Source organism: Amphiprion ocellaris, chromosome 4, assembly GCF_022539595.1.
Source record: "Amphiprion ocellaris isolate individual 3 ecotype Okinawa chromosome 4, ASM2253959v1, whole genome shotgun sequence".
NCBI lineage: Eukaryota > Metazoa > Chordata > Actinopteri > Pomacentridae > Amphiprion > Amphiprion ocellaris.
Genome location: NC_072769.1, coordinates 29,266,758 through 29,291,413, shown reverse-complemented (window position 1 = coordinate 29,291,413; position 24,656 = coordinate 29,266,758). Strand labels below are relative to the sequence as shown.

Here is a 24,656-nt window from a genome sequence, read left to right as displayed (position 1 = left end):
GACATAGCAGCGGTGGGAAGGTTGTAAACAAACGTGTCGGAAAAGCACATTACTGAATCTCACACTGATATAATGGATTCTTCAAGACATCTTAAAGAATAAGGTCAGGCTGTAAAATGTATATGTAACATTTTTAGGAAAAGAAAGGAGAAAGAAAGAGCACACACTGCTTCGATAAGGACTGACATGTTCAGCTTGCAGGCAGCAGTCAAACGATTAAGTTGCTTGACCCTCTTTATTGTGCTGCCAATCTCGCTTTTTTAATGAACCTAACACCTCTGAGAATCAAAAAATAGATTCTAATTTGAGTTCAAGATGATTGGACCCCATTTCGTTAAAAGTGCTGGGATCTCGTGAACCAAGGTTAGACATTGAGGGGTTGGATGTGGAGTAGGTCCCTGAAGTACCGAGAGAGAGAGAGAGAGAGCATTTTAAAAGAAGTAATCTAACCACATGGTAAACGACACTGGGTGCCCCGACTGGGATGTTGAGATAAGATGTGATGAATTTTTGCCGCCGGTTCAACCTTTAATTCTATATCGGGTCAGATGAGAAGGCTGTGAGGGACTGTGCAAGATAGGCCGTGTTACCTGTATGTTTGACTGCATTAAAGATGAGGGAATTCGCCCCTATTTTACTGAAGCTTATCTTAACCCGCTTATGCCATGGACACAGGCGAGGTGTGTGAGGTTGGGTTAGGTGGAAAGATTTCCTTCAAACCAAATAATCTCATTTTGATGCCAAGCAAGAGTGATGTGAATAACTTTGAAAACTAAAATATAATCCTTTTTTCAGACATCTCGCTGCACCAGAATTTAAAGTAGTTTAGACCAGTGTTTCCCGCTGGGGCTTCCAGCAAAAAGCTTCTGTTTCACTATCAGGAAAATCATTAAGGGCCTCTTCGTTTGCCATTTTAGACCATTATGACTCACTGTAATAACAGCGGATCAATAATTTCATTCCACTCACTCCCTGAAAATGGCCAAGGGGACATGTTTTTTCATTTTTTAAAAAAATTTTCAAATGAATTAGAAAAAAAAAATACATCATTGTATCAAGCATTCTCGCTGTCCATATAAATAGGTACTAGTGGTCATTTGCTACATGACAGCACAAAAACAAAATTATGCAAAGTGTTGTTTTGCAGTTTCAAGTGGTTTGTTCTTCCAAATGATGATATGAATGTATAAAAACAGAAGAAATATGTAAAAGTAAAGGAAGCTGATGTAGGTCACAGCTAAAAATAGGATTTAAATGGGCTAAGTGAAAGATCTTGTTGAAAATGTGCAGTTTTCGTATTTCTCCCCCCATTCAATAAAATCTATTACTGCGTATCTTTACAAAATATGATTCCTGAATCCTTTCTGAGTCACGTTGAATATTTTACTTTCATCCTCTTTATAAAAATACATGAGCCTGACAGGGAACATTAAATATACAATCACTTATTTCTGCTAAAACGATCCTGTCCGTGCGCTTGGTCAAGCAGCACAGGGATGAAGTGGATCAAGTTCAAGTTCAGAAGTGTCCTATAGGAGCATAATCACATTGCGCCCCCCACTGGCAACCCTGCAGATAATTATCCTCACAAATGAAGAAATACATGTTGCGAGAGCATAATTGGTTTCGAGCGAAATGGAAACAGCATGCAGAGACACGTTTTTACAGCAAGAATAAGAAAAGGGCAAAGATAAATGCATGATCTCTCAGCATCCATCTGAAACTTAGACTGTAGAATCTGCGCATTTGGAGACGTTTCCATATTCACTGACGCGCATAAGAGTGCACTGATAAAGCAGTTCTCGCTGTCATGTAACCAAAGGTGGGGAATAATTCTGCACATGTTAATGTATCTCGATAAGAAAGCTGCACATCTGCAAATCAAACCCCTGCGTTTTGACCACACGCTTCTAAAAATGACTTTCCTGCTTTTGTCTATTAAACAGCATCGCGCACGGAGATTCCTGCTTATTTATGCAACATACGGATTATCTGCTCACGATAACGCACCACATATTGTGTTTAAACACCAGGTCGTGAGGAATTTGTTGCAAAGAAACTGCATTCCTTCTAGGTAACGCACACGAGGTCTCTGCGCTGTGGCCAAGTGGGTATGTAAACACCACTTCCCTGTGTCCAAACCAGCCAAAGCCTCTGTAAATACGTTCTTACAATAAAAGAAAAAAGGAAGGAGAAGCTGGAGTATTGAAGTGATACGGCTTCACACGCTGGAAAACTTGAATGGCAGCAGTTGTGAGCCTGCGCTGCCTTCATATAGGCAAAGGTCTCTGGCCATTAAGCTCATGCATGCCCTTTAATGGCGAAAGAAACCTTGAAGGCTGCGTTATACAACGCGTTAACCAACACAAGTTGAAACCCCCTTCTGTTGTTAACACTCTTTCCAAACTTCCACCTGGCGATCCCAGAAACAATTCTTTAAAAGCTATCCTGCAGTCTTGGATACGTTTAGTAAATTTCACTCAGGACAGCGGTGGCTCCTTACGTGGCCGTATCCTACCTATTAAACATTCCCGCAAGGAAGTTGCTTTAAAAAAACAAAACAAGAGGTGGGTCGCTGAGAGTAAAGAGAGCAAAATTAAGTGAACATTTATCTCCACTTACGCGAAAACTCCCGTTTGCTCAAGTGCTGGGGTTTGCCTTGCTTGCGGCGAGACATGTTGGTACAGTGGTGGCTTTTCAGCTGAGTTCACATTGGGAAATCCGTTCCTACAAGGTAGACTCCAAATGAAATATCTTCATTGATGCGTCTGACATCCAAATGGGAAAGGAAAAACAGTAATGGTAATAAAAAAATAATTAAAAAAGAGGAGCTGCGGATCATACACTGAGTGAGGCGTTGCGCGCTACGGGCTGCGCGGAGCTCTTCATGACTTTTTCGCAAAGAGAGAGTGATGGGGGTACAGAGGAGCCCCCCGGAGCTGCAAGTTCAAGCGCGGACGTGACGTTCCTGCGAACTTGAACGTCAGGCGGTGGACGGACTGAGACATACAAAACATGGGCAGGGCGAAGCCGGCCAGTGGGAGGGGGACAAGCCATAATAAAAACCAATGGACACTCATTATGGACTACCTATGGAAGAGAGAGAGAAAGAGAGAGAGAGAGAGACCCCGAAGACACCAATGGACGAAGGGGATCAAGGGGGCTGGGCTAAGAGAGGGAGAGACACTGACAGAGAGAGAGAGAGAGAGAGAGAGAGAGAGAGAGAGAGAGAGAGAAAGAGAGAGAAAGAGAGAGAAAGAGAGAGAAAGAGAGAGAGAGAGAGAGAGAGAGAAAGAGAGAGAAAGAGAGAGAGAGAGAGAGAGAGAGAGAGAGAGAGAAAGAGAGAGAGAGAGAGAGAGAGAGAGACCCCGAAGACACCAATGGACGAAGGGGATCAAGGGGGCTGGGCTAAGAGAGGGAGAGACCACTGACAGAAGAGAGAGAGAGAGAGAGAGAGAGAGAGAGAGAGAGAGAGAAAGAGAGAGAGAGAGAGAGAAAGAGAGAGAGAGAGAGAGAGAGAGAGAGAGAGAGAGAGAGAGAGAGAGAGAGAGAGAGAGAGAGAGAGAGAGAGAGAGAGAGAGAGAGAGAGAGAGAGAGACCCCGAAGACACCAATGGACGAAGGGGATCAAGGGGGCTGGGCTAAGAGAGGGAGAGACACTGACAGAGAGAGAGAGAGAGAGAGAGAGAGAGAGAGAGAGAGAGAGAGAGAAAGAGAGAGAGAGAGAGAGAGAGAGAGAGAGAGAGAAAGAGAGAGAGAGAGAGAGAGAGAGAGAGAGAGAGAAAGAGAGAGAGAGAGAGAGAGAGAGAGAGGAGTTGTCCAACTGGCAGGCAAAAGCTCATGAACCAAATGTAGTGAGGATGTAGTGAAGAGAAAACCCAGAGTTTATATTCAGATTCATATGAATATTCTGATGTTCTTATGCAAATTTACCGCACAGACTGAAGATCCCATTATTAGAATACATAAAAATGCAATTCAGTGTTTATATTTTATTTATTTTATCACCACTTAAATTTAACGTAACTGTACTAGTATGACAGGACACGCGAGATACGGACCTACCCCCTTTTTAAAAATATTTTATTTGTGTTGTTTATATATAATTAATTTATTATATATATATATATTATATATATATATATATATATATATATATATATATATATATATATATATTATATATATATATATTGGGTATCACCATGTTAACTCACCTGGACATAATACAAGAAACTGAACAGGAATGACAATATAGATATCATTGTTGTAATATATAGATAGGAAAATAGGAAAAAGAGTGAAGTTATGGCAAAGAAAAATAAGCAAAACCTTAATTTAGAATCGAGGAAAGAAATGTAATCTACAAATTTGTTTGATTTTATGTTACTGAACATGTTAAAGGTGTTAAATCAATTGCATGATCAATGTGAGCAATGCACCTGAATCTGTATTCAAAAAATAGGAAAGGAAATGGTGATTTGGTCAAATCTATGTTACACAAGAACAGACAGGTCTCTATAGGAGTAGTAACACATATTAACAGAAAATGGTAAAATTTTCGCTCGAATTCATATGTGGCGTTAATAAAAACAAAACTGAAAACCTTGCTTGGTCTACAGTGTAATTTTCAGTGTCTAAATGATGATTTATTGGAATATTTTCCACATATATGGCATCATGATTTATATGTGGATTTTTTGTTTATTTTATTGGGATTTTATACTGTCTTACAACCGGGAAAGAAAGAAAGAAAGAAAGAAAGAAAGACTTGAAATTAAACATCATTTGAACAGTTCTGATACAGTTGTATTACTTCTTCACTGTTAGATTTCACTGTCGAATCTACAAATTATGTTATGTGACAGCATTAAATTAAATGATAGCCAAGTTTCTCCATCACACCAGAGGATTAACGCATCATAAAACGTGGCCTTAGGCTGATTATTTCGTGCGTAATGGAACCTCCAAAAGCGAATCCATCAAAAACAATGAATGACAATTACTGCTTGAAGGTGTCCTAACGTACAGGTATGTCTCACCTGAGCCTCGTAGTCCCATATTATTGCATAAATGTTGAAAATACACTAAACCGTGGGCCTGTTTTCTATTTAATATCTGGCTCTGTCACGATCATAATAAATAAAGTTAGAACAGATTGAGTCTGAGCCAGGTTAGTCACATATAAGCTATAAAAGTCGCCTCTGTAACTTAACACAGATGAGGGGCCATAAATAACACTGAACTCACTCATAATGGTTACACATATATAGCTAATGCTTTGCCCGAGTGCTTCAATTCGGAACAGACTTACTATAATTTCAGTTAGTGTGAGTTTCATCATTTTCCTGGTGCCGGATCATTAATCAGGCTCATCAACTACTCTACTGAAGCCAACACCTTCTTCCAAGCCCAGTACTTTGACGCCATCTAGTGTTTCGATTCGAGACTTGGCTTTGGATACAAAATCATAATCCAAACATGTACTGAAATATAACTATATGCAGATAACTGAGGTGAATTTTCTCAAAAAGCTTCAGAATTGCGCAGATTTTTTTGTCCTTGTGCGAAAACCGCAGTTTATTTATAAAATGGTAATACTCAAATACTGTTACATCATTTTTTTAAAGGCGCAGAAACAAATTTAATCAAAACCAACAACATTTTTGCACAATTAAGTTTTTGTTTTAAAATCATTTTCAATTCTTTTACTGTCATACGCGGCGTTTCCATGCGTAATCGTGCGTATATTGGTTTTATATGGAGTCACTGTCCAAAATCCAAAATCATCCATCGAATTTGGGCCACTCACGGTTTGCTGTCAGTACAGTATTACATAACCCTTCAGTTCTCCTCCCAATTGCGCTCACGGCGCCACCGTGAGGCCAAGATACAGTACTGTTGGAGGAGCAGGGCTGGGCAGCGGGTTTACAGGAGCAGCAGCGGCAGCAGCTCTGTTCATAATCCTCCACATATCGGATGCTGATTCTCCTTAGAGCAGCGGGTGAGACACCTTTCTGTTCCTCAGTTTATTTCTACTGCAGGTCCGCTATAGTGCTTTTTTTTCTTTTTTGGCCGCTTCCTCAGCTCTAAGGATGGAGACGGTGAAATGAGCATCGCTGTTTGTGCGGCAGCCCCATACGTCGTCCATAGCGATCGTGATCCTTTACAGCCTCCATAGCATTGATTTGGTTAAAACACGTGATGCTGTTATCGTAAATCTGTCTAAATTAGCCTGTATTTGGCTTTTTCTTCTTCTAAGGGCGTGCGTAAAGGGGACGTGAAGGATCAATGTACGCTTCAGATGACAAGTCGGTAATTAACGGCAGACTCCCTGTAGCTGTACATGTAGTCTGTTTTATAACCACAGTGTGCATGAGTTTATATTACATTAGATTAATCTGGCTGTGTTCCTCGCCAGGTTCTGGTAGCGGGATTAAATGGCTCCATGACTGGACTGAGACATGGCCTAACTGGGCGAATTTTCTGGCTCTGTCATTGGCCGATTACAGATCATCAGCTGCGGCCGCTTCCGAGCACAGTTGATGTGTTGTCATTTGTAAAAAGGAGATTCATATCTGCGGAGTGCATGAATCCGTGTGTGGTCAAGCGTCTAAAGAGCAAATGTGGGCCACTAGGAGCCAGGGCAGTGACGGACTGAGCCGGTCCTCCACAGGGCAGTGAGGAGGGGAGATGTCAGGCCCAGTTGGGATTGAGTTGATGCACAAACAGGAGCTATGCCTAAAATATGACAAAGTGTGCGTAATTAAATCCCACGAATTCACCTATAGCTCCCCCAGAGCGTGAGTCAGCAAGGCCTGTGTGCTGCTGCTGATGCTCCTGCTGCAGAGGGAGGGAGTGTTTGTTCCACTGAAAAGAGCTCTTGTGCTGTTTGGACTGCATGGGAATCCTGACAGCTGCCTGGGAATCATATGAGAGATGTGGTTTACGAGTAAATATATTACTGTTCTCTGTATCTTCTCTGACTTCCTGCCTCTTTCTGGCCTGTGTGTGCCATTTACTGTGGCTCTGCCTGACTTTCTGCACTGCATCCGATTGAATTAAGCATCTTAATGCACCCATCATTGTTACTGTGCTTTTGTATATCTGTTTCTATATCTAACTCCTCTTCTGTTTTCAGTGGTGTGGCTCGAGGATTTGGTGACAGGGCAAGAAATTCACTTTGGGACTTTAAAAGGATGCCTGGAAAGCTGTAAGCTGTTACTTGATTTTCACACTTAAACTTTTCCTTTCATGTTGGTAGCTGCATTACACGGAGCAATAAGCATGTCAGTGTCCTCGGGTGATAACTGAAATAGCTACTGTGCATATGACACACCAGCCCACGCACAGATGTTGACGTAATTTGCCTGCTGTAACTGTATGAAGCATCATTCGCACCTCTTAGCACTGTAGGAACTCATCTTTTCACTGATCAAAGTGTGAATACATCAACACGGCCCTTGTTTTCAGCAGGATGCATTAAGGGCCAAAGGTGAGCTCGAGAGGCAGAGATGAGTCTGACATCCTGGTTCCTGGTGAGCTGTGGGGGGACTCGCCATCGTCTCCCCCGAGAGATGATCTTTGTGGGCAGGGATGATTGTGAGCTAATGCTACAGGTACGGTAACTGTATCTCCATCGGACATGATCTCTCAGCTGTCGGATTATTATCTGAAGCGCTTAGCATGGATTACCGTCATTGACTGGATTTTGTGTGATTTAGTCCCGCAGTGTTGACAAACAGCATGCCGTCATCAATTATGAGCCAAATACAGACGAACATAAAGTTAAAGACCTGGGCAGCTTAAATGGGGTGAGTATGGTGTTTATTTACTAGTCTCAGTCTACATCCGGTGAGTCAGACTGTTCTCTAGTTTTTTTCTTAAAGTGATCCTCTACCAACAAGCCTATTGTGCCAGACAGTTATGTATTGTCTTCTGTGCTTGTGGAGAAGCTTTGTCGTGTTTGTGAATAAAACCCTTACGAGGTCATCAGGGTTATATGCAACAAATACCTCGTGTTACAAATTGTGTGGAGTTTTAAACATGGGGTCATTTATCAGGCAAAAACAGTGTAATATGACACCATGAAGTTGCATCATGGGAAATGTAGGCTATAGAGCTTTGTGGTTGTGGCTCAGTCGAGGAAGTACGAGCCAAGACAAAACTATTTGTATTTGTTTCTCTCAATCCTACGAACTTTGTGAAAGTGCACTAGATTAAAAGGTAAATTGCTGAAGTGCTCTTTCATTGTTTTTACCAGTTTATTGCTTGCAAAGCAGTCTGCATGACTAAATCGTTTTTCAAGAACTAAATGAAGACAACTAGTATCATTTTCTGTACTTTTATCTGTTGCTGGGGATTGTGCTGACTTGGGGAATAAAGAGCTGATCTCAATTTAGAGCAACTTTAAGTGACTTGAAGGCAGTAATATTTGGATGTATATGTTATGCTTGACTCACACTGGCCCTGTATGATTATTGGCATTGCTGACTTGTGATATACTTTTGTAATTTTAGAATACTGTAATTCTGTCAATCTCTATGAAAACCCAATTTCCACTGTTCTCTCTGTATGTGCATTTTCAACCTGCTATCTTTTGCTGCTCCCTGTCCTGGCCAGGATCTCAATGAGCCTTAATAAAGAAGTGCTAATCCAGTCTATGGGTTCTGATGCAGAAATATTTTTTAAACACTTCATATAAATACATTTGTGGTTGTACAAATGTTAAATTTCCTTACATTTTAAAAAAAAATCTGTAAAGGTTTTGCATAAACACAGCATGAAATAAGTCATTTTTGATTTTAAATTGGGCATTATTTATTCTGTTCCTGACTAAGCATTTCATATTATTTTTGGCACTTGGCTTGCAGCAATATTTATGCACAAACAGTATTAAGGTTGAAGGAGAATTTCTTTAAAATAGATCATTTCATTCTTGAACCAAATGCCTGATATGTTGTTCTTAACTACACCCCTTTGCATTTGTTCACAGACATTTGTCAACGATGTCAGAATACAAGAGCAAATCTATGTCACGCTGAAAACTGATGACAAATTGAGGTTTGGATACGATATCCTTTGAATATATTCTTGTTTTTTCTGTCACACCCAGTGACACACAGCACAAGGTCAGTGAACATGGACCACAGCGTAACTTAATCCATTCTTGAATAGCTGTGAATGCTCATTGTACTCTGCCTGCTGCATTATAGATGAGGCTATCTGTGCATGTTTCTCACCCCTGCAAAGAGCTCGTCGTCTTTTACCTTAACCTGCCTCACATACCAACCTGTTCACTGTGGTTCGAGGAGAGCTGCATATTCCCGAGGAGGCCCTCAAGGTTAGATAGCATGCTGTGTGGTGAAAACTAATAGCTAAAGTTCATATGTTTGCAGACGGGGTAAACACGGCTGCTCAAAACAGGACAGCCTGAGAGCTGTTGTGGGGGTTTTTTCAGCAGTGTGTAGAAATACCTTAGAGAGATGGAGTTCAGTCGAAGAGATGAAAGATTTCTGCTGAACTGGGCAAAAAATACTTTTCCAGATTAATGAATCTGCTGTTTCATCAGAGCAGACCTGACCAGGTAGCTGCAGAAGAGACAAGATTTCATCTTAATCAGCTAGATGAAGTCTGCATTAATATTCAGTGTCTCTTCAATTATATGCCATCACTGAGATAAAAAAAAGAAACTAAAAAGTGCATATTTAAATCTCTGTAAATGAAAAAAATCTTTATTAGCTTCTATATAATAATTTTTCTAACAGTATTGTCATTCTATAATCTCATTTCTCTTGCTGTTGCTTACATTTAACAGCATGAGAAGTTCAGCAGCCAACTTCAGCTGAACCAGAAGAAACCTCCAGCAGCAGAATCATCCAAACCTGAAGTGAAACCGTCTGAGGCAGCAGCGGCACCAGTGTGTGACGGGGCCACCACCAAGCCCTCCGAGGCCAGCAGGACGGAGGAGAAGCCAACAGGTGACTTGCAAGATTAAGAGATATAGTGTACAGGTTATATAAATGCATTTTCATACCATGTGCCAGCCACAACAACATGTGCTTTAGATGTAAATTTTTGGCTCTCACCTTCATAATGTTGCTGGTATCTTTGAATTACATATTGGTTGATTAAGAACTCATCTTAATTTGCAAGAAAGAATTAAAAATGATTGAGTAATCAAATAATAATGGAAAAAAATACTAACAAAATTGCTAGTTGCAGTCTTGAAGTAGGTAGTAAAGTTATCAACCATAACCACTATACCCGAGTTGACCAACACTATCTAATGGTAGTATTCTGAACATTATGCATGCATGTTTCTAGGCGTTTTCGGCACCTGTCACATTTTTATTTACTGTGGACTCATTTTTCATTGCAATATAAAGACATCATCATCTCTATGGAAACTCCTCAATAATGGCTAGAAATGGAGAAAACTTAAAAATGTCCTCTGTCCTGTATGACACAGTTACAATGCCATAAATCATAAAACAAGTGAAAATGAAAGTTTTCTTTGATACAGTGTATTTTTTTTTTTTTTTTTTTTACAATGATTAAAAGTTGTGTGTGTGTGTCTGTGTCTGTGTGTGTGTGTGTGTGTGTTGGGGGGGGGGGGGGGGAGTCAACTCATGCAACATTTTTCCAAGTGCCCACAGGTATCGCCAACAGTAAGAAAAAATGTTGACTTCACATACTATAGATATTTCACTACTACCAATTTGTTTCCATACGTATCTCCTACTTGCTCTGTGTTAACAAAGCCTGCAGTTCAACCCAGTTTAGCCGAAGGGGCCTTGAATTTTTGTCAGAATCTAGAGTATATGGTTTTTTTTTGGCAACAATTTAAAATAGTACAATAAAGAATGTGGCTTTGATGCAATATTTTGATCCTTTTCCCTATAAAACAGCACATCACTGAGTAGTTCAAGGACCATCTGAAGGCTAAAGTCCAATGATTCTTTCTGTTTTTAGAGTTTGTCGCTCTGACTTTGGTGTCTTTTGGTGATTTTTTTCAAAAGATAGCATGCCTTTCAAGCCCACCAGTGGGACTCGGGGTTCAGAGGGTTAAACTATATTTATTGCTTCTGCTGTCATTTTATGACTTTATCACTCTGCGGACAATAGAGCAATAAAGAAAATGAGATGAGATAAAAATGAGAAATAACATGCAAGAACAACACAGCACACAACAATACTGGGGACACTGAGTTTCATGATCTGCACCTCAACTCCTATAGGCCACCAGGGTCCACTGAGCTGTTTAAACCTTCTGGCTGAGGTAAATGCAGGCGTATATTCCTGTCTGGTAAGGCTAACTAACGCATTATTTTTTCCAGGGGACGTAGCAGTGTTGCACAGAGGTACCCCTCTTTATGGTCAACCTGCCTGGTGGGGAGATGGAGACGCTGATGACCAGCAGCCACTGAGGCCTGAGGAAAAGATCTCAGACCGCAAGCGAGAAAAAGCTGAAACAGGTATTAACAGTGCTGTGTAAAAACTGCAAGAAAGATGCAACTGTATGTGACCTTATGATGTCGTTGATGCAGTAATTAAGCTGGTAATTGCCAATTAGCATTTTGAATAGGTTCCCTCTTTTTATATTTATATATATATATATATATATATATATATATATATATATATATATATATATATATATATATATATATATATATATATATATATGTTACCTAAATTTAGTAGACGTTGTGTTTCCAAATAGACATCTTTGTATTAATTCTGACAGACACCAAGAAAAGTGCAGAGATCCCAAAGTCTGCACAGCAAGCAACCTCCAATCAGGAGCCTAGCTACTTTGAGATCCCAACCAAGGATACTTCCTCAGCAGGTAAAGGCGGAGGTGAGCCTCCTTCACGAGAGCAAGAGGCCGGTGCTCCAGCTACTACAGAGCCTATCCATGGCCACGCCTCCTTCACCATTGAGTTTGACCCTGGGGCGTCAGGTAAAGTGACCGTCAAAGATCGTGTAGCAAAGGTAGGACCAGAGACCAAACCACGTCCCAGAAGGCCTGCTGGGGAGGAGCTGAGTCCTCTTCAGACAGCCATGGTGGCAGCCGAGGTCAAAGTTGCTGACTGGCTGGCCCAGAATGAGCTGCCATTGGCTCTAAAAGAGACGGCTGCAGAGGATGATGGTGAAAGTGTGAAGAGCGATGTGCCTGTACAACTGAGGAGTCTTAAAGGTGTGTATATGATTAACAGTTTGATTTTCCATTAGTCTCTGAGTCTCGATTACCTTCCTCTCTGTCCCACACATGCCAGGCAGTAAACATGAGGACGGCACTCAGAGCGATTCAGAAAACGCACTGGGAGAACAGCGTCGGGCTGCAGCACTGGAGGAACGTTCGTGGGGGCTTTGGGGAGGTGCAGAGATGAAGATCAGAGAAGGCCGTGCCAATGTACCGGAAGGTCTCTTTGCAGAGGAGGACAGTCCTGCTCGGCGTCGCAAGTCTTCTACATCCAAAGTGGCGGGTGGATTTCCGGAGAGGCGGCGTGGCTCGGCACCACATCAGCAAAGTGGACGTGAAGAGTGCTATCATCACGGAGATGATTACAGTGACAGAGGGACTTACACTATTGAGCTGGAGAATGGAGATCATGAAGAAGAAGAGGCAAGGAAGCTGATCGACAAGGTCAGGAAGACAAAGGTCACAATGTACCTCTTTTATGCTATCACCTTCTGATAACAGTTATAAAACCGTAATTTTAATTCATGTCTGTATGTTTACCTGTGTGTGTGTTCCAGGTGTTCGGTGTGGATGAGCAGTCTGGTTGTGTGTCCAGGTTGGGAAGCGCTGACCAAAGAGAGAGACTAACCTCCCAGAGGTCCGGTCCTGGAGACAGAGGAAAGCCTGGACGTATGGAGACAGAGGTGCTCAAGCATTCTTCTACTTTCAAGTATATAAACTGTCTGACGACTGGCTGAATTCATTAACTGTTTAACCCTGATGCTTTTGACCTTGAAATAACAAGATGTAGTTTGATGTGTCTTTGTGTAAAATTGCTCCTTTGGGAAAATTAAGTTTACCTTGACCTTAAACGTGTTTTTAGCAGGGCATTAGTATATTAGTATAAGTGACCTTTGTGAGATTACTTTGTTAAACTGTGTTGTGTTTTCTTGGTTCAGGTGTTGTCTGAGGAACTTGTGGTGGGTGGTCCTCGCTGGGTGTCGCAATGGGCTACTCTAGCCGCCAGCCACATCAGGACAGACCCTGAGGGGTCAGGAGGTGACAGCCACACCATGGTCACCGAGGACAGAGGTAATTTAGGTACTTCACGTTTCTCGAAACTCATGAGACTCCTAAGTATTGGAATCATGTGGTACACCATACGGGTCGACTGATGCCAATTAGGAGTTATCATGGAGACTGATCACCAATATATGGAACTGACGTACATTTGCAATAAATGTTAAAAACCTGGCATTGAATATCTATATTTTCAACATTTAGGAATTTACTCATGATGTGTAACCAATCAGAAATCAATCAAGATGGCAGATTTGTGACTACTGGTAAAGAGAGGCAGCTAAATCAGAGCACATTTGTAAATAAATGTATTTTTCATAGAGAAACTGTTCAAAAATAATACTGACAATTTAGAAAATTATAATTATTGGATCTGATGATGAGCCTGGCTGATATGATCCCAGTGCAGTGCCATACTATAAAAGAATCCATTTCTGAGAATTCAGGTAATCCTTGCAGAGTTTACAGGATTTTGTTCATATAAAACTTTAATAAGTAACTTTTTAGAAGCTACTGTGGTAACAAGAAACAAATGCATGAGAAGCATAAATAATATAGCACAGTGTAATCAAAGCAAAAGTAGATTGGAGTCACAACCGGACTCTAGTCATTCACACAACAACTGTCTTAGTTACTAACCTACTATTCATACTAGACCAACTAGAGTGCCACAGCAAAACCTCCAAGAGTACTGAACTATGATAGAGATTATGAATTCAGTATTTCATTGTAAGTGTGAGGGTTCTGTTATTTCTCTCTAAAGTTACATAGTGTGGCATGATCACGACTGTCTCTGTGCTGATTTTATGGCTTGTGACCACAAAGGCTGCTGTTCAGCAAAAGTTACACTGTAATGATAGATTTTGCAGCAGAATAGGGTAACATTTTATGTGTGGAACATGCAAATATGTTTCTACACTTGAGGCAACTCCGAGTTAGATAACCAAACAATATACATACTAGACACCTGCTTTTAATAATTTATTAAAACAAAATTATATTTATTTGCTTTTAATGAAGTTATGTTATCTTTGCTCTTTTTCCCCTCACTCAGATTACCTGAGGTACATCTATTAAGTTTCTGCTGCCTCAAGCTTCAAGAATAATTGACCACATCCACATAGGGTCTTTCTGTAAAGGATCATTACTATGAAAAAATGGCACACTCCTTGACATTTCATTAAAGTAGGAAGAGCATTGCAGAATCAAAACCACAGTCCAGATCACTGCTACCACTGACATGTAATATAAATCCATATTCTCTCCTTTCAGCTGAAATAAGTGAATCCAGCCATTCAGCCTCCTTTCCCACCTCTGGCTACATAGAGCGTAAAAGGAGGACCCTTCCCCAGCTGCCTGGTGAGGAGCTCAGTCTGGGGAGGAGGACTCCAGGCGCAGGTCTGCGTACAGATATGGGGGAGAAACAGGACACAGAGCTACAAGAGAAAGAGAACCAGGAGGAGAAGGTGTCCAGGGGGAAGAATCGGCCCAGTCACTGCACCGGAGGTGTTGGGAGTCACAGTGGCAGCCCCAGTCGCACCTCACCAGCCAAATCACAGGACAGCGGTGGTGGGAGATCAGGTCAGTCAGGCGTGCTGACCAAACTACCGCCTCGTCCAATGACCAGTGGGGAGAAGAGAATGGAGGAGGCAAGGAGGAGGAAAAAGGAAGACGAGAAAGTGAGGGAAAGTAGTGGGAAACCATTGTTGAGGCAGGAGAGTTTTACTGTGGAGAAACCGAGCGCCAACGTGCCCATTGAGCTCATACCACGCATTGATGGGCTCAGTGGCACCAGAACTCAGTGCAGGGAGGCAGGCATCGATAGCGCCACGCTGCAGAAGGACTCAGAGGCTGTCGCAGCCTTTCTAGAGACCACTGTGTCAGACCAAGGTGATCCTCCAAGTCAGTCAATAGAGGGCTCCATGTCGCCAGAGTCTGATGTGGACACAACAAGCACAGTAAGCCAGGCAGACGGGGCGAGGAAAGTCATACAGAAACGCCGGACTCTTGCAGGACAGCAGAAGGAGAGGACAATAGTCTGCTCATCAAGCAAGGGTCCCGCTGTGGGCAGAGAGACCCAGGACAGGAGGGTCAAGAACAGAACATCTGGTCCTTCACAGCCCAGTCGCCCCTGGACTTCTCTGGATCTCACGGACGATGACGTCAACTCCAACTCACTCCTTTCAGACTCACAGCCCACTTCCACGCAGGAATCCAGAAGCTCACATGCCAGAGCCCCGACTGGAAGCACAACAGTGGGGGCCAGCACCAAATCTAGTCGGGCTAAGATCACACAAGCCCCAGCCTCCTCTGCACCCAGTAAAGCCACCAATGTCCCCAAGCCCCGGCCCACCAGGGCATCCTTGTTGAGGCGAGCACGGCTGGGAGATTCATCAGACACCGAACCTGCTGATCTTGACCGGATGTCAGTGGCCTCTGAGGCCTCAACCACTAGTTCCACCTCCAGGACAGGGATGGCAAAACGAGGAATGTCCAGGATAGAAGCTCTGGCACAGCCGAGGAGGCCAAGGGTAGGCTCCCCATCGGCACAGAGTGACTCAGAGGCCACTGTGACTAGAAATAGAGGTCTGGGGGCTCGTAGTGCTGCAGGTGAATATGGCATCAGACAAGGACTGAGAGGGTCCAATGTGAACTCAGTGTCTGGACCCAGAGCCAGAGCTAACAGCGCCTCCAAGCTGCCTGACAAGAGCAAAGGGACCTCCTCATATGGGCATGTCACACCTGCATGTAAGATTTTCTTGGTGTCTTGCATGGAAATCTTTGTACATTCAAACTGATGCTTTCGCTGTAGTTATCTGCTTGTAGAACCAACTTATCCTTGAAGGGGAACATTAATTTCAGTAGAAAACATCATCCTGTATTTTAAGCACCATCTAAACTCTGCTACTGATCTTTCCTCAGCCGGCACGCGGTGGCGTCGTGTTCCCGTGGAGTACGCCTCCACATCGGAGGATGAGTATGGCTCAAATCGCCACATCTCCAAGCAGGGTCACACTCGGCCGTTCCCTTCTACTCGAGTAGCTCAACTAGGAGGTTCTGCCCCAGCAACCCCTAATCCTGCAGGCCTGGCTGCACTGAAACAGCACTCCAGGGAACAGGATGATTATATGAGAGACTGGACAGCACACAGTGAGGAAATAGCCAGGTACGTAGGTGGCAGGTACTCTAGTGGAATATGAGAGCATTATTTAAACATACTTCTGCTGTTTTTTCCTTTTGGTTTTGAGTTATGCATTGATTTTAATTTGATGATTATGAGCACATGTGAAGTCTGTAAATACAGTATCACTGAATAAAACAAGATCAAAAATGGATTTTACATGTTTCAGATGGTAATATTATTCTTGTGTTTGTTCTTCAGGATTAGCCAAGATCTAGCCAAAGACCTAGCCATGCTCGCCAGAGAGATTCATGATGTAGCAGGAGAGATCGACTCAGTCAGCCCTGCTGCCACTGACCCTGGAGCTCTGGTACGTTCATCACACTATAAAATAACCACTGCATAATTTAGGTGTTTCTATTTGACAGCTATAACTACAGAATATAAGAATTTTATTTATTTGCTGCTACCCATTATCGACCCCATTCTTAACAAAATACAGATTCTAAATAAACTATGTAGACCTGACAACAAATGGGATCTTCTGAAGAAATATTTATTTTAATTACATTTTAACTCTGTTTTAGTTGGAGGAGCATGTATTTGATGACAACCTGGACCTGGGCGGTGCCTCCACAGAGCTGGGAACCAATGGGCGGTCTGTGGAGCTTCGACCTCGTGGCTCTAACGGACAGAGCTCCCGCTCCATCCGCCGGCAGACGTGGAACAGAGATGATGTGAGTCTGTGCTACAATATTAAACAATCCATTATCCTCAAAATACATAGGCACCCTACTCCAGAGTTTGAATTTGAGGTTTTCCTCTTTTTATTTCTGGTTTAGGCAAAACCTCCAAAAATGAGATACACAATTTTAGCAAAAACAATGTCTTATGTGCAAATTTTGTATCCTCACTGTGGTTAACTGTGGCAGTAGTTTAGAGTTGGAACACAGCCCACTGTAGGTTGCTGTATCACAAAAGAGGAGCATGTCAGCCTGTGCCACTAGAGGGGGCTCCACACATGCCAACGGTAGCCAGTAGTCACCCTTCAGTTGACAAACCAGGCTTCTGATTCAATTCAATTCAATTAAAAAATGTTTTTCGTCCCCTTGGGGAAATGTAAGAAACATAGAGCAACTGGATCAACAAATAAATAATTTAAGGTGCTGGTGCAGGTGCATGTCCATGATGTATGGCATATGCAATGTCTCAAAGGGGTGGGATCACAAGCAGGACGAGCAAGGGGGTCCAGTGCAGGGAGGTTGTCTCTATAGTGAGGGGATGAGCTAATAAGGAAGAATATTTTCATCATTTGTCATGTCTATAAAATTAGCCTATTATTGTTTGCCACTCTTAACCCTCTGCACTCCATGCAGTTTTAGGGCGTTCTTTTGCTCCTGTCACAGTTTTATTCACTGTGGCTCATTTTTCACTGCAACATAAAGTCCTGCACCTGTATGGAAACAGCACAACAATGGCAAAATATACAGAAAACTTAGCAATGAATTTTGTGCTGTATAACACAGGTATGATTGCATAAATCATTTAAAAAGTTGCATTTCTTCAGCACTTCAATATTTTACACAAATTGGGGGGGGGGAGCTGTAATCAACATGTACAGCATATTTACAAGTGTCCACATTTGTTACTAGTACTGTAAAAAAAAAGGGTGACTCAATAAACCAGAGGTATTTAACTACTTACATTTTTATTAAATTTTAATTTGTTTCCATAACTCTCTCCTGTCTGCACTGTGTGAACACAGCTTTCTTTTCAGCCGAGTAATGCCTCAATGTTTGTCATGGGACTGTCGGTTGCAGCTGTCTGAGCCACTCCTTACTTCTTAGTTTAACCAAGTTGGGCAGATTTTTCTTGTTTTGTTTTGCACTGAATTTCCTTATTGCAAACAGGTACTTCTGGCAATTTTTTAAAAGTGACCTGTAGAATAAAGTGGTTATGATGAAATATGATTTTAAGCTTAGATTTGGTTGCTATTGAAACGGAACAGCATTTCACACGACTAGTTCAATGATCGTTAAAAAGTTGGAACTCTGATGATTCTTTCTCATTTTTACAGTTTCTGGTTTTGATTAATGGTGTAATTTAACAATTCCTTTCCAACTAGCCATTAAGTTTTGCGGTTCAGAGATTTAAATTAATGTTACATTGATGTGCTTTTTTATTGTCATCTTATAGGCGGTCCTAGACAGTTTGCTATTAGCTTCTGTGACTCAACTCTCAACCAGGATACGCCAGTCTGTTGACAAAACAACTTGCAAAATCAGGTGAGCATCGTACGACATCTGTACACCAAAGTAGGTCTTGTGCTGTTATTGTACTTTTGTGTTTATCTAATACATTATGTACTCAGAAAAGAACAAATGCAGGGCAGAACTGTCAAAATTGGAACATATTATAAGGTGTGTTAATGTTTCCGCCTGAATTTTATATTGAAACTAGGCCAACTAGCGCAATTTGAATAGCACATTACAACGGCATACTCTGCCAACCAGGTACATATTTTTCCCATTAACATGACAACTCAAAGAGCTTTTTTCACTCTTACAATTTGCATACAAGTATTGAATGAAATCACTCTAGGAGGCAGCTAATACTTCTATCAAGAGCTATATTAAGCATGCTTTTATGTATTTAACTTTTATCTATTTTCATAACAACCTGGCCTCCAGGATCCTCTTCAAGGATAAGGAGCGGAAATGGGAAGAGATTGAGGCCAAACTGCAAGCAGAGCATGACTCCTTACTACTCAAGAGCTCCAACAAGGTGATGTACCTATTCACTCGTCATATTTTTTGTTATTTTAAAGTTAGTATGTAATTTGGTTGATCAATCAGTCCATCTCTGATCCAGACTAAAATATTTCAAATGGATGCAAAAAGGAAAATCTGTACCTGTGTATGTACACTATATTGCCAAGGTATTGGGACATCTATCTTTACATGCACATGAACTTTAATGACATTTAATGACTTCTGGGAAGGCTTTCCACAAGGTTTAGGAGTGTGTTTATGGGAAGTTTTGACCATTCTTCCAGAAGCGCATTTGTGAGGTCACACACTGATGTTGCACAAGAATATCTAGCTCTCAGTCTCTACTAATTCATCCTAAAGGTGTTCTATCAAGGTGAGGTCAGGAGTCTGTGTAATCCAGTCAAGTTCATCCACACCAAATTCGCTCATCCATTCTTTACTGACCTTTGTGCACTGGTGTGCAGTCATGTTGGAATAGGAAGGGGTCATCCCCAAACTGTGCATGAAATTGTCCAAAATGTCTTGATATGCTGAAGCATTCAGAGTTCCTTCCACTGGAACTAAGGGGCCAAGCCCAACCCCTGAAAAGCAAGCCCACACTATAATCCCCCCTCCATCAAACTTTGCACTTGGCACAATGCAGCCAGGCAAGTACTGTTTTCCTGGCAACCGCCAAACCCAGACTCATCCATCGGATTGCCAGACAGAGAAGCGTGATTCATCACTCCAGAGAAGGCGTCTCCATTGCTCTAGAGTCCAGTGGCGACTGCTTTACACCACTGCATCCCACGCTTTGCATTGCACTTAGTGATGTACACCTTGGATGCAGCTGCTCGGCCATGGAAACCCATTCCATGAAGCTCTCTACGCACTGTTCATGAGCTAATCTGAAAGTCACACAAAGTTTGGAGGTCTGCAGAAAGTTAGTCATTTCTGTGCACTGTGTGCCTCCGCTGACCCAGCTCTGTGATTTTACGTGGCCTTCCACTTTGTGGCTGAATTGTTGTGGTTCCCAATTGCTTCCACTTTGTTATAATACCGCTAACAGTTGACCGTGGAATATTTATTATCAAAGAAAATTCACGAATGGACTTATTGCACAGGTGGCAACCTATCATGGTGCCACACTTGAATTCACAGAGGTCCTGGGAGCGACCCACTCTTCCATAAATGTTTGTAAAAGCAGTCTGCATGTCTAGGTGCTTGATTTTATACACCTGTGGCCATGGAAGTGATTGGAACACCTGAATTCAGTCATTTGGAGAGGTGTCCCAATGCTTTTGTCAATACAGTGTATGTATGTAGGGCTGCACAACTTCTAACAATTTTAGCTTCTTGTAATTAAATGAACATAATTGACTGCTATACTGAAGTTAAAAATAAGCCCTCTGCTCACTGAAAATTGCATATCGGATCGCCACAGCCACCAGAGAACAACTGACATGTTTCACTTTTGTGAAGCTGTCATGACAACATGCATGCACCCCTGCAGCAGCAGCCTTGAGAAAAAAAAAATCTGGATGTTGCAGCTGCAGTCCAGAGTAGAAATGAGAGTAATAAACTGTACATCAGAGAGTAGAGAGGCAGAATGAAAATCAGATGTCTGGAGGAAAAGGTAAAGACCTTGTCCTTCAAAATGGATCCGTTGTTTATAGGTATTTTCGATTAAGGGCAAGTGATGTTAAGTAGGGACAAATTATACACAAAGAGTGCATGAGGTTTGTGTCTGTGCCACAAAGCAACATAACTAACTTGGTCAGCCACCTGAAAAATGTCACAGGATGATTGTAAGGCCAAGAACAATAACGTCACTAACATTACCTCACAGAATCCTTTTCCTTGTTAACTCAGAACAGCAACACTATACTGTGTGTGGGTAAAAATTTTGAAATTTTACTTACATATTGCTTCTTAGGGGTATATTTGCTGTGTATCTTGACCAGTCCTATTTTGAAACTAATATTTATATAGGAAGTAGCAGGAATGTAGCACAACATGGACAGGGCAGCAGTGATCTGTTTACGTCAGAGAGCAATACAAATATTTTGTCCCTAAAATGAATGAATAATTGTGAGAAATAATCATGATTTCAGTAGTATAAGATGCATCGTTACCTATGGATGCACATGCTTACAAATGTGTGACCTGATTCCGTCTTTAGTGTACATAAACCACATATCAGACTATAAATTTCTAAAGCAGCTGGAAGATGCAAAGTGTTGACTGCTCAGCCTTGAGACATATTTTATAGCTGTAAGCACAAAGAAATGCAGTGTGGTTGTTAATTGCAAAGTGTTTCATTGCTGGATACAGATACTGGAATCTGAGGGAAGTCTAATCAACGTAATGTTTTCTTTTTAGCATCATTTTGGCATAGGTTAATACAAATGACAGACTGAAAGGCAGTGCGATCTGTCTACAGGAATGAAATATTTTGCCTAAGAATTTATTTATGTCTGTAATCATTTAGCCTTCCACTGGATGGGAATAATGCAATCCTGTATCAAATCCAGTACTTTCCTACAAACCACACACTATCTGATTCCTCGGTGCAAGCGACCACAGTGATTGGTGACAGTGTTACAGCTGTTTGGGGGCTCAAATCAAAGATACTTCAGTCTTTCGCATGCCCTTTAGATTACGGTCCAAAAGCGTATCTTTGAGAGGAAAGCATACCAAATATGGTTGTTTTAATGGAGAAAAAGCACTTTCAAGCTTACCTCCAAAACCTTCTGCCTCCCTCAGAGGCACGGTCATAAATTCTGCTGTTAACCCAGCCTGGCCTCATGTGAACTCCTGAAGCGATATGTCTGACTACCGCACCAGTCACAGGGCTCATAAAGCATCAACGAGCGTAAAGGACTGCAGAAGCGAACAGACTAATCGACTTGATTTATTCAGTGTGAGAACTTTAAATTACTTAATCACATACTCAAGAAGCCCTCATTTGTTATTTGTATTTCATAACAGGAGATTTCAACCATCATTCAAGACTTGAAGAGAGTGGAAAGACAACTGACAGGTATGTGTCTGATGCTTGTCTTTAGTTTTTAGAACAAAAATATGTGCAATAGAGCATATGAAAGCACAACTTCCTGTATTTTGTGGTGTTATTCTAGAATGCAATTTTGTGTTGAATTTAGTGGGACTCATCTCACATGTTTGTTCTGCTCCAAACTGACAGTAATCGACATGATGGTGGACCCAGATGGAACCCTGGATGCTCTGTCCCACCTGGGCCTGACCAGTCCTCTGACTGACCCAAAGCTCAGTCCTGGGACCCAGCAGGAGGCATCAGTGTTGCATCCCGGAGCTGAAGCTGCCCTTTCAGCCACCAGGCCTGAAGGACTTTCCACTGAACCCTGTGGAGCCTCAGACCAAACGGCAGAGCGAGACCCAGGCCCCCAGCAGAGATCCTACAACTGACAAACCAAGGGAATAATTCAGAGTTCATCCTTTACATCGGACATATCCTGAAGCCCTCGAAGCAGACCTTGGTGCGAGCTTAGGAGATTTTTTTAGTATGTGGTTTGAGATGAAAGAAGGTGAGTGATGCCTTTTCTAACAGGAAATCATGGCTTCTCTGTCAGTGAAGCTGAATCATGATGGGACTGTGAAAGTCTGACACTGTCAAGAGGAAGCTCTTGGGATGGCAGACATACTATATGAAAACATTACAGTATTAATTGCTGGGCTTTTAAAGAAGCTTTGACATCATATAAACTTACTCCATCTGTGTTTTTGTGTTGCAGCTCATTCTTACTATCCTTTATCCTCAAAAGCATTTCACAAAAGGACATATGTAATGTTAAGCTAAGTCCTCTTTTTAATCATGTTCCTGTTTTTGTCCCAGAACAGACAGAACTGACCTTTAACCTTAAAATCTTTGTGATGGATGCAAAAGCTTGTCTTAATGCCAATGAAACCCAAACTAGAAAGGTGCAGTGTTGTCCCAAAAAAGTTGCGAGGGGGGTGTAAGTGTGAAATGTTCTTCTATCCTGCCATAGAACTATTTATCAAAATAAATCTATTTTTTGGGCTGATTTGCAGCTGCAAAGTCCAAGCCTGTCTCAGTAATGATTTTCCACCAGAAGCAGCAGTGGTGCTTATTTGCTGGGAAAAGAACTGGGTGTGTACAGTATGTACCGGTGTAAATGTTTATTATAGTCAAATCTAAAACTTCCATCCATGCCTATTTTCTCGTGCCGATGTCATTTGAAACCATTGTATCGAAGATTGACCCTGTGTGTTGATAGAAATCAAATGTAGCTCCCAGAAAAGGTTTTTCCTCTTCCAAATGTATTTTGTCACAAGTGCCCTGGATCAAACAATCATTACAGCTGGAGATAACAGACAGTACATTATGTAGGAGAAGAAGCGAGTTTCTTTGCACATTTCAACACTAACACATGCTATTATTAATCTCTGAGGGACCAGGACATGACGGGGCCCAATCTTTTATTATGTTCATGTCTTTGACAAAAAGCAGGGTTTAAAGCCAGCTGTCTGGAGATGAATGGTTTCTTAAACGGCTTTCTGATCGCAAACAAGATGTTGTGTTTGAACCAGCATAGTCGGGGACTACCTCTGAGTCCTGCAGCTGCATTTTATCATTGTCAGTGCAACAGAACGGTCGACTGTGTAATGACTGTAGGTTTTCCAGTGTCTCGCCTCATACCAATGTTTACACATGAATGTAACCTGATCAGAACTGTTGGATAAAACTTTAGCCAAAACGACTTTAATAAATAATTGCATTTTGTGCTCATACTTTGTCTTTAATTCTGTTTGAGCATTTGGAGTTTTTTTGTTTGGATGTTTTGTATGAAGTTTTTTTTCCTCTTCTTTGTATTGATGTTAGGTTAAATGTTGACCTTGCAATATCTATGTACTGTTTGTCTCATTTCCAATAAAATGCATGGTAATCATGAGCAAATACTTTGTTTTTTTTAAGATAAATGCAAATGTAGTACACAGGTTTGTTGTTTTTTTTAATGGGTATAAATTACGTTTAAATTTCACTTACACAATTACTGTACTTTTTCCATTTTAGATCATTTAAACTTCTATTACACAACATTTGTGAGTGAAGAATTATAGTCTATTTTTGGTAGTTACAGTGCATATAGAAAGTATTCATTCCCCTTGGAAGATCTCTTCTTTCATTGCTTTTCAACATTGAATCATGGTCAATTTAATTAGGCTTTTTTGACCAGAATTTAGGGGGGTGGAACTGATATCAAGATGGAAACAGTTTTCTACAAAGTAATGTAGAAAGTGAAGTAAAAATAAAATGTAAAAAAGTATAAGTATTAACCCCCTTTAAAGTGATTTACCAAATTCGACACAGTAGTAGAAAATTGGTACTAGAAAATCACACAATTAGTGAAATGGAGATCATCTGAGTGCACTGAACGCGTCTCAAATGACTGTAATAAAAAGACACCTGTATCTGAAAAGTCCAGTCACCAACTCTTCTGATACTGAAGCCAAAACAA

At 41.4% G+C, this 24,656-nt stretch overlaps 2 protein-coding genes across 7 annotated transcripts in view; one reads left to right on the top strand and one right to left on the bottom strand.

Annotated features, from left to right (window-relative positions):
• Positions 1-3,096, bottom strand: part of bcl11ab (BCL11 transcription factor A b) — a 35,176-nt gene extending 32,080 nt beyond the window's left edge. Inside the window, exon 1 of the mRNA XM_035949517.2 lies at positions 2,623-3,096. Within this exon, the coding sequence (XP_035805410.2) occupies positions 2,623-2,677 (55 nt within the window). The 5' untranslated portion in view covers positions 2,678-3,096. The remainder of the gene's footprint in view (positions 1-2,622) is intronic.
• A 2,793-nt stretch (positions 3,097-5,889) lies between these two features.
• cep170ab (centrosomal protein 170Ab) lies at positions 5,890-24,094 on the top strand. 6 transcript variants are annotated; one of them, XM_055010218.1, is made up of 20 exons: positions 5,890-6,003; positions 7,141-7,212; positions 7,476-7,618; positions 7,724-7,813; positions 8,995-9,076; positions 9,287-9,342; positions 9,817-9,979; positions 11,339-11,476; positions 11,848-12,201; positions 12,281-12,666; positions 12,765-12,890; positions 13,146-13,287; positions 14,539-16,014; positions 16,189-16,432; positions 16,649-16,757; positions 16,975-17,124; positions 18,584-18,672; positions 19,078-19,171; positions 22,129-22,180; positions 22,343-24,094. In XM_055010218.1, exons 3-20 carry the CDS (start codon positions 7,514-7,516, stop codon positions 22,582-22,584), a joined length of 4,098 nt encoding a protein of 1,365 aa, XP_054866193.1. In that variant the 5' UTR covers positions 5,890-6,003; positions 7,141-7,212; positions 7,476-7,513; the 3' UTR covers positions 22,585-24,094. The 6 variants fall into 6 exon arrangements, with proteins under 6 accessions (XP_054866193.1, XP_054866192.1, XP_054866191.1 ...); XM_055010217.1 differs by having other exon boundaries at positions 11,749-12,201; positions 12,281-12,651; positions 13,146-13,278; XM_055010216.1 differs by having other exon boundaries at positions 11,749-12,201; positions 12,281-12,651.
• The last annotated feature ends 562 nt before the right edge of the window (positions 24,095-24,656 follow it).